Here is a 14,630-nt window from a genome sequence, read left to right as displayed (position 1 = left end):
GCTGGGATTACAGGCATGTGCCACCATGCCTGGCTAATTTTTTAATTTTTAGTAGAGACAGAGTCTTGCCATGATGGCTAGGCTAGTCACTATATGATTTTTAATAATAAGATCTTAAATATTTTTGTAATATTTGTGGCATTTGCAGTAATATTCCCATCTCATTCCTTGTCTTGCTCATTTTTGTCTTTTTTCTGTTTTTAAGATAATTTATACTCATGGTTTGTACATTTCAATAACTAAGTCAACTTTTTGATCCTCTTTATTATATGTTTATTATTCATTTCATTTATGTTTTTGTCTTTATCATTTTCTTCGCTATACTTTTTTAGGTTTATTTTGTTACTCTTTTTCTAACTTCTTGAGATGGATGCTTAGCTCATGAAATTTTAGTCCTTTTTTCTTCTCTAATGTAAGGTTTTAAGCATATATATTTTCCCCTATGTATTGCTTTTTTAGCTACATGGCCCCAGGTATTGATATGTAGTTTTAAAATTATTGATTAGTTAAAATTATTTTTCTTACTTTTATAATGATTTCTGTCTTGATCCATGGGCAATTCTAGAAGTGTTTCTTCATTTCCAAGTTTGGGAGTGTTTTTTTGTTTTTACTGTATTAATTATATTGCAGTAAGTGAATATATTTTCTGTAATTTCAGTTATTTTAAATGCATATTTTATATGTTTTTAGTTATTTAAAATATATTAAGACTTGCTTTATGGATCACAACATGATCACTTTTTGGAAAATGTTACTCGTTTGTAAAGAAATTCTACAATTGTTGAGTCAGTCTTTTATATTTGGTCATTTATTAATCATATTTTCAAATCTTCTATGTCCTTACTGATTTTTTGTCTATTTGTCCTGTCATTTATTGAAAGACGTGTTAAAAATCTTCAGTAATGATAGTTTGTTTATTTCTCCTTGTAGTTCTGCCAATTTTTTGCTCTATATATTTCAAGTCTTTGTTACTAGATGTATTTCAATTTAAACTTGTTATAGATTCCTAAAGATATTAAAACTGTTTTTTCCCCTGTTGTAAGTTGAATTTTCATTGTCAGTAAGGCTTTTGCCTTAAAGTATATTTTCTCTGATGCCAGTCTAGCCTGAAGTAATATTTTTTCTGGTGTACATATCTTCCATTTTAAAAATTTCACTCTTTCTGTAGTCATATTCTTCTGTATTCTTCCAAAGAAATAAAAGAGAAACTTGAAAATATCTAAGGGAACCTAAAGCCTATAAAGAGCACACAGATATGAAAAAGAGACAACTTCTAGAAATTTAAAATATAATAATCAAAATTAATTAGTGGACAAGAATATCAGCAGATTAAACATAGGCATAGAGAGAAATATGAACTGCAAATTAGTTTGAAGAAGTTGTACACAATGCAGCCAGACAGATTATATAGGAAATAGGTTAAGAGGCATAGAAGATAGAAGGAAGAGGTATAAAAAATATACATCAATACGGGGGAGAAGAGAGGATAGAGTGGTTGCAGAGAAAATATTTGAGGGGCGGTAGCTTAGAACTTTCCAGAATTGAGAGAGACCTTAACCTACCGATTCAAGAAGTCCAGTGAATTCCACATAGAATAAAAGGAAATCCATACAAAGATATATCAGGATGTATCTGCAGCATACCCCAAAAGAAAGAGAACCTTAAAGGTAGCCAGAGAGAAGAGTCAAATTACCTGTAAAGGAGGAACCTTTCTTTATTATTGATATTTTTTGCGAGTATTGAATGCTAGGTTAAGCAGTTTTATAAGTTAAAGGATATAAATGTGCAGTTTGGGAGGAACCTAGGTTTTGTCTGAGCCTTTGAAAATATAAACTAAAATTCATTCCATTTGTTTTTGTTTTGTCTTTGGCAAACACTCTTTGCCTGAAAAAGTAGATACTGTGCTTTGAGTTAGAGCTCTTCATCAATTTTTTTTTGGCCTGGGAATTTCTTACTTTCTTGGCAGCAAATTGAAGCAGTTAAGATTTTTTATAAGTAATATTTTATTTAGATTTTTTTGTCATCTTCAGTAGGAGGGTTAATCCAGATGTCTAGCTGCTATAGTACCAGAAATTGCAGTTGCTTTATTTTCTTTTAATTGAATTAAATCTGACCCTGAGGGCTGGCTGGTTATTTACTGGGACTCCCTCCCAATCCAGTGTCACACTACAATTTGGGAAAGGGCAATGGGCATGGAGGAAGAGCTTTTAAACTCCCTTTCCTTGTGTTTCTACTGACATTCAGTTGATAAAGACAATGGCAGTCCTGCATCTTGAGGGTGGGTGGGGTTGGGGAATGGATGCTCTCATAGAGAAATTCTCATTCTTTCTTATCAGATCTCTCTCTCTCTTTTCAGAAGAAATCCCTCAGTTGTCAAAATCTCTCTCTTTAGGCATTTGGTATATTTTCTTCAAGGGGTTTAGGCTTTTGCAAAAGCAGTTTCTACAAAAACATTAAGTTAACAAAAATCAGAGGAGTGAGGAAATACTACTTAAGGCCAAGGTAATTGCTTAGAATAGGAGGGAGGGGAAAGATGGGTCAAATTAGCCTGCCAATCCAAGAGGCACAGTGTTATAGCTCTAATAGTGACATTTTAAATAAATTACAGTAGGCTTCCAGAGAAGGATAATATTTGAACCAGGCCAAGGGCATCTAACTCAAATGTCTAGCAGTCAGGCATGAAATACAAATTAATAAAATAAGTTAGCATAAGACAAAGTGATGAGAATTATGGAGTAACTTGAGAGTATATATCCCATGTAAAGATAATGAAATTCAAATTTAAAAATAACTACTATTACACTCTCTAGGTCAATGAAAATCACTAAATCTCGTACTGTATTCAGTATGTGGGCTAACAGTTTATAATCTTTGAAGCAGTCTCCAGTTAAGTGTAGAGAAGAAATATTTTCCTTCTATCCTTCAGGTTTGTGGCTGAGGCTCTGTAACAAAAGACAGATTAACAAGATAAAAGCACACAAATTTATTTGGTGTAAGTTTTATGTGACATGGGAACCCTCATAAGAAAATAAAAGCCTGAAAAAGTGATTAAATCTGGATGTTTTTACGCTAGGTTTGATGAAGAGTGGAAAGTCATGGAGAATGAAATAGAGGACAGAAGAGTGGCTATGAGCTCAGTATAGCTAAGGGTAGCATGGCCTGTTTGTTTTGATTCCTCTCAGCATCCCTCCATCTTCGGAGATAAGGATACTCTTTTTTTTTTCATAGGAAGAGCACCTCTCATATGAGGATATCAAGACCTGCTTCAGGGGAGACAAGGGAGATCACAGAGTTCTTCTTGCACCTGATATTTCTTAGATTCCTTCAGCTTAAATATCCAATTCTGTCACAATGTTATATTTCGGGGTAGCATATCCTTAAGCCTGTTATTCCAAAGAACAAGAAATATTTATGTGTAGTGTTATGGATAATTCAGAAGAAATTGACATTTGACTATTAGGTTTCCTAAGGATTTTTACTTGCTTGGAAAAGGGAGTCTTAGTTTTATATACTTACTTTTGTGTATAGTTTTTTGTTTGTTTGTTGTTTCAGTGTCAATTAGGAAGTAATGATAGTAAGAAAAAATTGAATTTTTCCTCTTTGTCACCAGATTTTTTTTTTTTTTTTTTTGCAAAGGAAAAGTATGTCTTTTCTTTCTTTTTCTGGTCTCTTCCTTTGCTGTTTTTGTTGGGTAAAAAACATCTCTTCAGGGGGTAGCCCTACACATTCTCTTATACTCTTTGTATTTATATGCTTTAATGAAAATTACTGTGTATATATATCTGTACTATATAACCTGTTTATCATTTTTAAAACTGTGTGTCAGTTGTGAAATAAATGTAATAGGTCTTGAATAGTATTTAAAAAATGAAATGGCATAACTTGAAATTTGTTAGAAGATATTAGAGTGTATCACCTATAATAAGGGTGAGTATTGCTTTATAAAACTTGTATTTTTGTTTGTGTGTGTGCTCACAATATAGAAGTATTTCTTTTTTTTTCTTTTTTTTATTATATTTTAAGTTCTCGGGTACGTGTGCACAAGGTGCAGGTTTGTTACATATGTATACATGTGCCATGTTGGTGTGCTGCACCCATTAACTTGTCATTTACATTAGGTATATCCCCTAATGCTATCCCTCTCCCCCTCCCCCACTGGAGAGGATGTGGAGAAATAGGAACACTTTTGCACTGTTGGTGAGACTGTAAACTAGTTCAACGACTGTGGAAGACAGTGTAGTGATTCTTCAAGGATCTAGAACTAGAAATACCATTTGACCCAGCCATGCCATTACTGGGTGTATACCCAAAGGATTATAAATCGTGCTGCTATAAAGACACATGCACACGTATGTTTATTGTGGCACTATTCACAATAGCAAAGACTTGGAACCAACCCAAATGTCCATCAAAGAAGTATTTCTTACTATGCATTATGATCACTGGGGTTTGAAAGCTGGATGAAATATTAAAATAATACCAGATTCCTGCCTTAATGAATTTAAAATCTGCTTTATTTAAATCCTACTTTATTTCTTAACTTTTCAGAAAGAAAAGTGATCTTAAAAGATGTAATTGATGTTTTCACTAATTCACCTAAACCATCCACACCATTCAACAGTAAGTATAGTAAAATAATAAAAATTGAAAACCAGTTTCTTAGGTCATTTTACGGTATCCTATATTTTCTAAAATATAGTTTGTTTCTCTCTGTATTTTCAACACTTTCCTAAGTTTGCTTTGCTTTATTTGAAATGTTGTAATCTGCTTTCTTATTCCTTATCATATTCAATTTATGCTTTTGTATAATGAATTATTTAGAATTACATACCTAGAATATGCTTCCTTAAAGCAAATAATTTGTCTCAGTATTATGTTTTATTGTAAAAGTATGCATCCTTCCCATTACTCTAGTACAGTTTTCTCGCACTTTTATTAATAGCCACATGCTTATTTTCCTCACCTATAGTGAAACATGTTAATTAAGGAAAGTACAAGAAAGATCTAGTGTTCTTAAAATTAGTTGGTAGACTGGTAAGAGATAAACACTCTCTGATGTTAAGATAGTATATGACTGTTTTTCAGTCTGTAGCAAATTTATATTTTTAGTGTTTTCCTTTCCCCAACTATTTGGCTTCTTGGCCTCATTCTAAGAGCTACCTCCTGCCTACCTGTTCTTGAAAAGCTTTGCAGTCTGTGAAAGACCAGAGCATGTAGCAGAAACACCTTTCAGGGATAACAGTTACTGAAAAAAATGGACTTTACAAAATAAATTGCAGAAACTCAACTTTTACCTGGCTAGGGGTATGTTGAACATTTTTTATTATTTAACTGACTTCTAAAAACAAAGCCCATAGGTATGTTTTAAAAGCCCTTTAACTCAGAATGTCTTCTACGGTAGGCTGTGGATGTTATATCTTAAAAGGGGCTTTGCCCCAACTTCTTTATCTGTTTTCTATTCTTCCTGTATTTACAGATTTATTTAGAGAGATTAAAACTCTTGATAGTATCAGAAATGATACAATGCCTGTAAATGAACTGAGCTCCAAACTTTTGAGTGCCGGAATTCCAGTAAGCAACAAGACGTTCCAAGAGATCTTGAGACAAGCATCTGTTGATGGTGAATCCTTTTTGAAAGAGCAATCTATTTTGAGCTTAACGAAGTCCTAGTTTTAGTTTTACTATGTGCTTGGGATAGCTGTTGTGTATATGTATATTTTATTTTATTTTTTGATCCGTGAAAGTGTTTATTTTATTCATTTTTTTATTTTGAGATAGGGTCTCGCTGTCTCCCAGGCTAGAGTGCAGTGGCATGATAATGGCTCACTGCAGCCTTGGCTTCCTGGGCTCAAGCCATCCTGCCTTAGCTCACCAAGTAGCCGCCACACATGGCTAATGTGTATTTTTTGCAGAGACAGAGTTTCGCCATGTTGCCCAGGCTGGTCTGAACTTAAGCTATCCACCCACCTTAGTCTCCCAAAGTGATGGGATTGCAGGTGTGAGTCACCACGCTCAGTCCAAAAGTGTTTAGTTTTTAATTGGCAAGTGAAAAATACATATTTATGGTATACAATGTAATGTTTTGAAATCTGTGTACACTGCGGATGATTAAATCAAGCTAATTAACGTATCTATCACCTTAAATCCTTATAATTTTTTGTGATAGCATTTGAAATGTAGTCTTTTATCTGTTTTCAAGTATACAATACATTATGAACCATAGTCACATTGCACTAAAATAGGTCTCCAGAACTTACTCCTCTTATCTAACTGAAATTTTGTTTCTCTTAACCAATATCTCCCCTCAAATTCTGCAGTCCCTGGTAATCACCATTGTCTTCTCTGCTCCCATTACTTCAACTTTTTTAGATTCCACATATAAGTGAGATCATGCAGTATTTGTCTTTCTGTGCCTGCTTTGTTTCACCCAGCATAATGTCCTCCAGGTTCATCTATGTTGTTGCAAATGACAGGATTTCCTTCATTTTTAAAAGGCTGAATAGTATTCTATTGTGCATATATATTTATAACATATAGATAGATGTCATATTTTTAAAAATCTATTCATCTGTTGATGAATGGGCACTTAAGTTGATTCTTTGTCTTGGCTATTGTGAGTAGTGAGCTGCAATGAACATGGGAGTGCAGATATCTCTTTGACATGCTGATTTCACTTCCTTTGGATATATACTTGGAAGTGAAATTTCTGGATCACATGGGAGTTCTATTTTTAATTTTTTAAGGAACTTCCATACTATTTTTCATAATGGTGGTACTAATTTGCATTCCCAGCATAACTGTACAAGAGTTCCCTTTTCACCACTTCCTTGCCTACACTTGTTAAATTTTGTCCTTTTGATAAAAGCCATTCTTACATGTGAGAGGTAAACTGGGTCTTAGAAATATAATGAAAACATAGGCACATGGAGAGCTAATTAAAATTCATAGGTTTTTCTACTGGAAATATTTTTAAGAGCCATCCTCCATTTAGCATCAAATCTATAAAATATATGCATCAAAATTTAATTATTTAAGCCAAGTAAATTCCTTTAGTTAGAATTTCTTGTTTTGATAAAATTGATTGTGGGTAAAACTATTTTAAATTAATTGACTTTTATCCTGCTAATTTCTAGAAATTACAAAAATTTCCCATCCCTACCCTTTGTCATGGTTATTTAATGGTTATTAGGATTGACACTTTGCCATTTCATAATCCTTGTACCTTACTTTTTAGAAAATAATAATGTAAGTCTCAAGAAAATTTTGGAGAATTTGAACACAAGTAAGCCAATTTCTGTATTTGAAGGTGGGTAAATCAATATTTTATTTAGATATTTAGATAGTTTTCATTGCCTCTTGTTATTTTTAAAACAGCTTTATGATATATAATTGATGTAAAACTGTATAATTTTATATTTAAAAGGACATATTTTGATTAAGTGTAGACATATGCACATACCTATGCAACCATCATCACAATCAAGATAATAAATATATCCCTTACCCCTAAAACTTTCTCATACCCTTTATAATCTCTCTTGCCATTCTCCACCTTTCCCACATTCCCAGGCAACCACTGATATGCTTTCTTTCACTAGAAATTTGTTTTTGCATTTCCAATATTTTTTTGTAAATGAATGTGCTCTTTTTTGCTGGCTTCTTTCACTCAGCATAATTATTTTGAAATGTATCCATGGTATAGTGTGCATCAGTAGTTCATTATTTTTATTGCAGAATAGTATTTCACTTTATAGATATGCCACAGTTTATTTTCCTGCTGATATAGGTAAATTAGGTTGTTTCCAGGTTTTACCTATGACAAACACAGCTTCTGTAAACATTCACATACAAATTGTTGTTATGAACATAAGCTTTCATTTCTTTGGGCAATTACCAAGGGATATACTAACTGAATTTGGTAGATGCATGTTTTACTTTTTAAGAGTATGCCGAGCTGTTTTCTAAACTGGTTTTACCATTTTGCATTCCCAAGAGCAGTGTATGAGAGTTTCAGTTCCTCCAAACTCTTGCCAATACTTGGTATATTCAGTCTTTCAAATTTTAACCATTCTAAGAAGTATATAGTAGTATCTCATTGTGGTTCTACTTTGCATTTTCTTAATGACTAATGATGTTGAGCATTTTCTCGTATACTTATTTGTCATGTGTATATTCTTTGGTGAGGTGTCTGTTATAACTTTGCTCATCTTTTTAAGTTGGCTTGTTTGTTTTCATATATATATATACACATATATACTTATAAATATATATACACACATATATTTTTTTAGAGATGGGGTCGGTCTCTGTTGCCTGTTTTCATATTTCTTCATGTATTCTGGATACAAGTCTTTTACCAGATACACGCTTAGCAAATATTTTCTTCTAATCTTTTGTCTCTTCATTTTCTTTTCTTTTCTTTTTTTTTTTTTTTTTTTTTTTTTGAAACGGAGTCTTGTTCTGTCACCCAGGCTGGAGTGCAGTGGCCGGATCTCGGCTCACTGCAAGCTCTCCTCCCGGGTTCACGCCATTCTCCTGCCTCAGCCTCCCGAGTAGCTGGGACTACAGGCGCCCGCCACCTGGCCCGGCTAGTTTTTTGTATTTTTTAGTACAGACGGGGTTTCACCGTGTTAGCCAGGCTGGTCTTGATCTCCTGACCTCGTGATCCGCCCGTCTCGGCCTCCCAAAGTGCTGGGATTACAGGCTTGAGCCACCACGCCCAGCCGTCTCTTCATTTTCTTAAGTGCCTTTAAAAGAGGGTTAATTTTAATTTTGATGAAGTCTAGTTAACCAATTTTTTTCTTTTATGGACCATGCTTTTGGTGTCATGTGTAAGATATCTTGTTCTTACCCAAGTTTGCAAGTTTTTAAAAATCATATGTTTTATTATAAAAGTTTTATAGTTTTTGGTTTTACATTTTTGATGTATAATTCAAGTTAATTTTTGTATGTGGAGTAAAGTATGGAGTTTTTTTAACATGTGGTTATGTAATTGTTCTATTGTTGAGAACACTATACTTTCTCCTCTGAATTGCCTTTGTACTTTTACAGAATATTACGTGTATAGAATATTATATATAAGTGGAATGTTTATATATGTAGAATGTTTCATAAATGTGTATTTATGGGTTCTCTATTCTGTTCCATTTTTTTTGTCTATCTTTACACTAATATTATACTGTCTTGATTATTGTAGTTTCATAACAAACATTGAAATCAATCAGATAATGTCAGCCCTTCAACTTTGTTCTACCTTTTAAATGTTGTTTTGGGGCTGGGCATGGTGGTTCACGCCTATAATCCCAGCACTTTGGGAGGCTGAGGCAGGCGGATCACGAGGTCAGGAGATGGAGACCATCCTGGCCGACATGGTGAAACCCTGTCTCTACTACAAGTACAAAAATTAGCTGGACGTGGTGGCACATGCCTGTAATTCCAGTTACTTGGGAGGCTGAGGCAGGAGAATTGCTTGAACCAGGGTGTCAGAGGTTGCAGTAAGCCAAGATGGTGCCACCCCAGCCTGGCGACAAAGCGAGACTCTGCCTCAAAAAAAAAAGTTGTTTTGGCTATTTAGGTCTTTTACAGTGTCATATAAATTTTATATTCAATTTGTAAATTTCTGCAAGCCTGCTGGGGTTTATTGGAAAAATCAGTAGGCTCATGAATTAGGATTTTTTAAAAACTTGACAGCTTAGTTCTTTGCATTGATCCTGTTAAATTTATTCATTACTTAGAAGTAGCAGGGTATAATTTATTATTCATAAATGAAAAGTTAAAAAATTCTACCATGTTTGTTTTCTTTTAAAGACTTTGGTTGTAGAGATTGGCACAAATTATTTAAAAGGGTTGTATAGGTCATAAAAATTCATTACATTAAACCAACCTTATCCTAGAGATATGAGTCATCAAATTAATTTTGGTTTGAGCTGGAAAGTATTTTTCAGTTCATTGTTATATTCTGACATTAATAAAATAGTCAAACTTAACTATATTTGTTTTTATAAAGCACAAATGTATTATTTTTAATAGACATTTTGGAATATAGTTGTTTGAGTTTCACAAGTAATCCAGTGTTCCACTTTAGAAAGTATATATGTAGTCTTCAGAAATTTTTAGTAATACTTCACTGCAACAATTTAGAAGCAGTCATGGTAGGTAAATGTTGTGCTTTTAAATTTTACCTTTTTCTTTCTGTATTGTACACTGCCTTTTGAATTAATATCATAATTTAACTGTGCATATGTTTTTAGGGAAAATATTCTAGTTTTATTAGGTAGTTATAATCCTTAAATTCACTGATAGTTTTAAGACAACAGTATAACTATAAATGAAAGCAGTTTAATTCATTTTAAACCATTTTTAACCTTTGCTATTCTAAAAGATGAACAAATGTTGCTAACAAAGAGTTGTTGTTCTTGTTAACAAAGAATAATTATCTCCATATACATTTCAGTTGTAATCCTTTTTGATCAACATAAGGACCATTTTATATAGTTTTGATGCAAATGTGGAATGTTATGAGCAACCCAACAGAAGATTGGCCAAATAATAAAGATTAGATATGATATATATTTAAAGGCATTTCCTATGAGTAAAGGGCAGAGATGTGTGAATAAAGGGTATATAGCAATATAAGAGATAAAATTATATAGAAGATAATGGTATATATGGTAGATAAAGATATCAATGTATATAACAATATAGAAGATACGACTAAGTAATAGAACCAGGAAGGCAGAGAGAGGGTGATTAGCTGCGAGGGAAAAATATACAGAGGCCAAGATACCAGTTTATAAAAGTAGAAGTAGATTTACTACCCAAAGAAGTCTGTTGTTGAAGGACTTTTCCTTTCCTTTTCTCTCTTTATTTCAGTTAGGAATGAGAAAGTGACCTGGTGTGTCAGGACTCTTTGGGATGACTGGGAGGACTAGAGTAGTCTTAAACTGAATTTGTGGCATCAGTCTAAAACATTCTAAAAGGGCTTAGGTTTACTGAAGAATTACATGTGGAGATGGAGAGAACTATCTGGCTTGTTGGAAAAAATTAACTTACCTAATAAGTTAATTCTGTAACTTTTTGTGCACTTATACTCTGCCTCTTTTAAATTTAAAAAAGTTTTATAAACTAGAGATTTATGTTATGAACAGTAATCTTGAGTGTATGATGATTTGTATAACTAATATTTATTTGTTTTTAAATTTCAGCATTTATTTTAGATATAGGCAGTACATTTGCAGGTTTGTTACATGGGAATATTGTGTGATGCTGAGGTTTGAGGTATGGATCCTGTCACCCATGTAGTGAACAGAGTACCAGATAGGTAGTTTTTAACCCATCTACCCCCACCGCCTAGTAGTCTGCAATGTCTGTTGTTCCCATATTTATATCCATGTGTGCTTAATGTTTAGGTCTCACTTATATGTGAGAATGTGTGGTATTTGGTTTTCTATTCCTGTGTCAATTTGCTTAGGATTATGGCCTCCAGTTCCATCCATGTTGCTGTAAAGGATATGATTTCATTCTTTTTTATGGCTGCATAGTGTCCTATGGTATATATGTACCATGTTTTCTTAATCACTTCAGCATGGATGGGCACCCAGGTTGATTCCATGTCTTTGCTATTGTGAATAGGTCAGTGATGACTATAGGAGTGCATGTGTCTTTTGGTAGACTTTTTTTTCTTTGGGTATATACCCAGTAATGGGATTGCTGGGTCGAATGGTAGCTCTGTTTTTGGGGGAATTTTGTTTGTTTGTTTGTTTTTGAGATGGAGTCCCCCTCTTGTCACCCAGGCCGGAGTGCAATGCCATGATCTCAGCTCACTGCAACCTCTGCCTCCCAGGTTCAAGCGATTCTCCTGCCTCAGCCTCCTGAGTAGCTGGGATTACAGGCGTGCACCACCACGCCCGGCTAATTTTTGTGTTTTGAGTAGAGACAGGGTTTCACCATGTTGGCCAGTCTGGTTTCAAACTCCTGACCTCAGGTAATCCACCTGCCTCGGCCTCCCAGAGTGGTGGCATTGTAACAGGCTTGAGCCACTGTGCTTTAAGTTCTTTGAGAAATCTTCAGACTGCGTTCCACAGTTGCTGGACTAATTTACATTCCCACCAACGTTGTATAAACATTTCCTTTTCTCTGCAGCCTCGCTAGCATCTGTTGTTTTTTTGACTTTTTATAATAGCCATTCTGACTGGTGTGAGATGGTATCTCATTGTGGTTTTGATTTGCATTTATCTGATGATAAGTGATGCTGAGCAGTTTTTCATATGTTTGTTGACCACTTGTATGTCTCCTTTTGAGAAGTGTCTGTTCATATTCTTTGCCTATTTTTTAATGAGCCTTTTTTTTTTCTTGTTGGTTTCAGTTCCTTATAGATTTGGAATATTAGGCCTTTGTTGGATGCATAATTTGTGACGATTTTCTTCCATTCTGTGGGTTATCTGTTTGCTCTCAATAGTTTCCTTTGCTGTTCAGCAGGTCTTTAGTTTCATTAGGTCCCACTTGTCTATTTTTGTTTTTGTTGCAATTGCTTTTGAAGTCTCAGCCAAAAATTCTTTGCCAAGGCCTATGTCCAGAATGGTGTTACCTAGGTTATCTTCCAGGGTTTTTATAGTATGAGGTCTTACATTTAAATCTTTGATCTGTTTTATTTTTTGTATATTGTTAAAGGTAGGAGTCCAGATTCAATCTTCTGCATATGGCTTGCTATTATCCCAGCACCATTTATTGAACAGGGAGTCCTTTTCCCATTGCTTGTTTTTGTTGGCCTTGTTGAATACCAGACAGTTATAGGCATGCAACTTTATTTCTGAGTTTTCTGTTCTGTTCCAATGGTCTATGTATCTATCTATTACTGGTACCAAGATGTCTTGGTTACTGTGGCTTTGTAGTATAGTTTGAAGTCAGTCAATGTGATGCCTCCAGCTTTGTCCTTCTTGCTTAGTATTGCTTTGGCTATTTGGGCTCTTTCTTGGTTCGATATGAATTTTAGCATAGTTTATTTCTAGTTCTATGAAGAACAATATTGGTAGTTTGATAGGAATAATGCTGAATCTGTAAATTTCTTTGAGCAGTATGGCCATTTTTACACTATTGATTCTTCCAATCTGTAAGCATGGAATGTTTTTCCATATGTTTGTGTACTCTCTTAGCAGTGTTTCATAGTTCTCTTGTGGAGATCTTTCACCTCCTTGGTTAGCTGTATTTCCTAGTATTTTACTTTCTTTCTGGCGGTTGTAAGTGGAATTGTGTTCTTGATTTTAATCTCAGTATGGATATTGTTGGTTCATAGAAATGCTACTGATGTTTGTACATTGATTTTGTATTCTGAAACTTTAGTAAAGTCATTTATCAGTTCTAGGATCCTTTTGGGAGTGTGGATATTCTAGAGATAGAAGCATATTGTCAGCAGAGAGATAGTTTGACTTCTTCATTTCTTATTTGGATGACTTTTATTTCTTTCTCTTGCCTAATTGCTCTGTCTAGGACTTCCAGTACTTTGTTGAATAGGAGCAATGAGAGTGGACATCTCTGCCTTGTTCCAGTTTACAAGGAGAATGGTCTGAGCTTTTGTACATTCAATATGATCTTGGCTGAGGGTTGTCATAGACAGTTCTTATTATTTTAAGATATATTCCTTGGATGCCTAGTCTGCTTAGGGTTTTCCTTTCTTTTTATCATAAAGGGATGTAGGATTTTATCAAAAGCTTTTTCTATATATATTGAGTTGATCATATGGCTTTTGGCTTTTAGTTCTGTTTATGTGGTGAATCACAATTTTTGATTGTGAACCACCTTGTATCCCAAGAATAAAACCTACTTGATCATGGTGTATTAACTTTTTGATATACTGCTAGATTTGGTTTACTGATATTTTATTAAGGAATTTTGTTTCTGTGTTCATCAGGAATATTGTCCTGAAATTTTCTTTTTTCATTGTGTTTCTGCCAGATTTGGGGATCAGTCTAATGCTGCCTTCATAGAATGAGTTAGGGAGGAATCCTCCTCCATTTTTTTTGGAATAGTTTCAGTAGGGTCTTCCTCCTCCATTTTTTGGAATAGTTTTAGTAGGATTGGTATCAGTTCTTCTTTATATGTCTGGTAGAATTTGTCTATGAATCCATCTGGTCCAGAGCTTTTTTGTTGTTGTTGTTGGTAGGTTCTTTATTACTGATTCAATTTCAAAAGTTGATATTAATCTATTCAGGTTTCTAATCTCTTTCTAATTCAATCTTGGGAGATTGTGTTCTTCCAGGAATCTATCCATTTCTTCTGAGTTTTCCTTTTGTGGGCATAGAATTGTTCACAGTAGTCTCTGAGGATCTTTTGTATTTCTGTGGGATCAGTTGTAATATCACCTTTATCGCTTCTGATTGTGCTCATTTGGATCTTCTATTTTTCTTTGTTAATCTAGCTAACAGTCTATCAATCTTATTTTTTTTGAAGAACCAACTCTTGGTTTCATCGATGTTTTGTATGGATTTTTACATCTCTATTTCATTAAGTTCTCTAATTTGAGTTATTTTGTTTTTTTCTGCTAGCTTTAGGATTATTTTTCTAGTTCCTTTAGGTGCAAAGTTGGGTGATTAATTTGAGATCTTTCTAACTTCTTGATGAAGGTATTTAGAGCT

General features: G+C 34.0%; 1 protein-coding gene across 50 annotated transcripts in view; it reads left to right on the top strand.

The window, feature by feature from the left end:
* The window catches only part of LOC126939504 (uncharacterized), a 557,395-nt gene that overhangs the window by 151,469 nt on the left and 391,296 nt on the right, over positions 1 to 14,630 (top strand). For all 50 annotated transcript variants that reach the window (XM_050764859.1, XM_050764858.1, XM_050764860.1 and 47 more), the window contains 3 exons: positions 4,549 to 4,620; positions 5,477 to 5,620; positions 7,235 to 7,306. In XM_050764859.1, coding sequence (XP_050620816.1) covers positions 4,549 to 4,620; positions 5,477 to 5,620; positions 7,235 to 7,306 — 288 coding nt within the window. The remainder of the gene's footprint in view (positions 1 to 4,548; positions 4,621 to 5,476; positions 5,621 to 7,234; positions 7,307 to 14,630) is intronic.

The sequence above is a fragment of the Macaca thibetana genome, chromosome 16 (genome assembly GCF_024542745.1).
Source record: "Macaca thibetana thibetana isolate TM-01 chromosome 16, ASM2454274v1, whole genome shotgun sequence".
Classification (NCBI taxonomy): domain Eukaryota; kingdom Metazoa; phylum Chordata; class Mammalia; order Primates; family Cercopithecidae; genus Macaca; species Macaca thibetana.
Note: the sequence above shows the minus strand (reverse complement) of the source record. Positions and strands in the feature narration are given on the sequence as shown.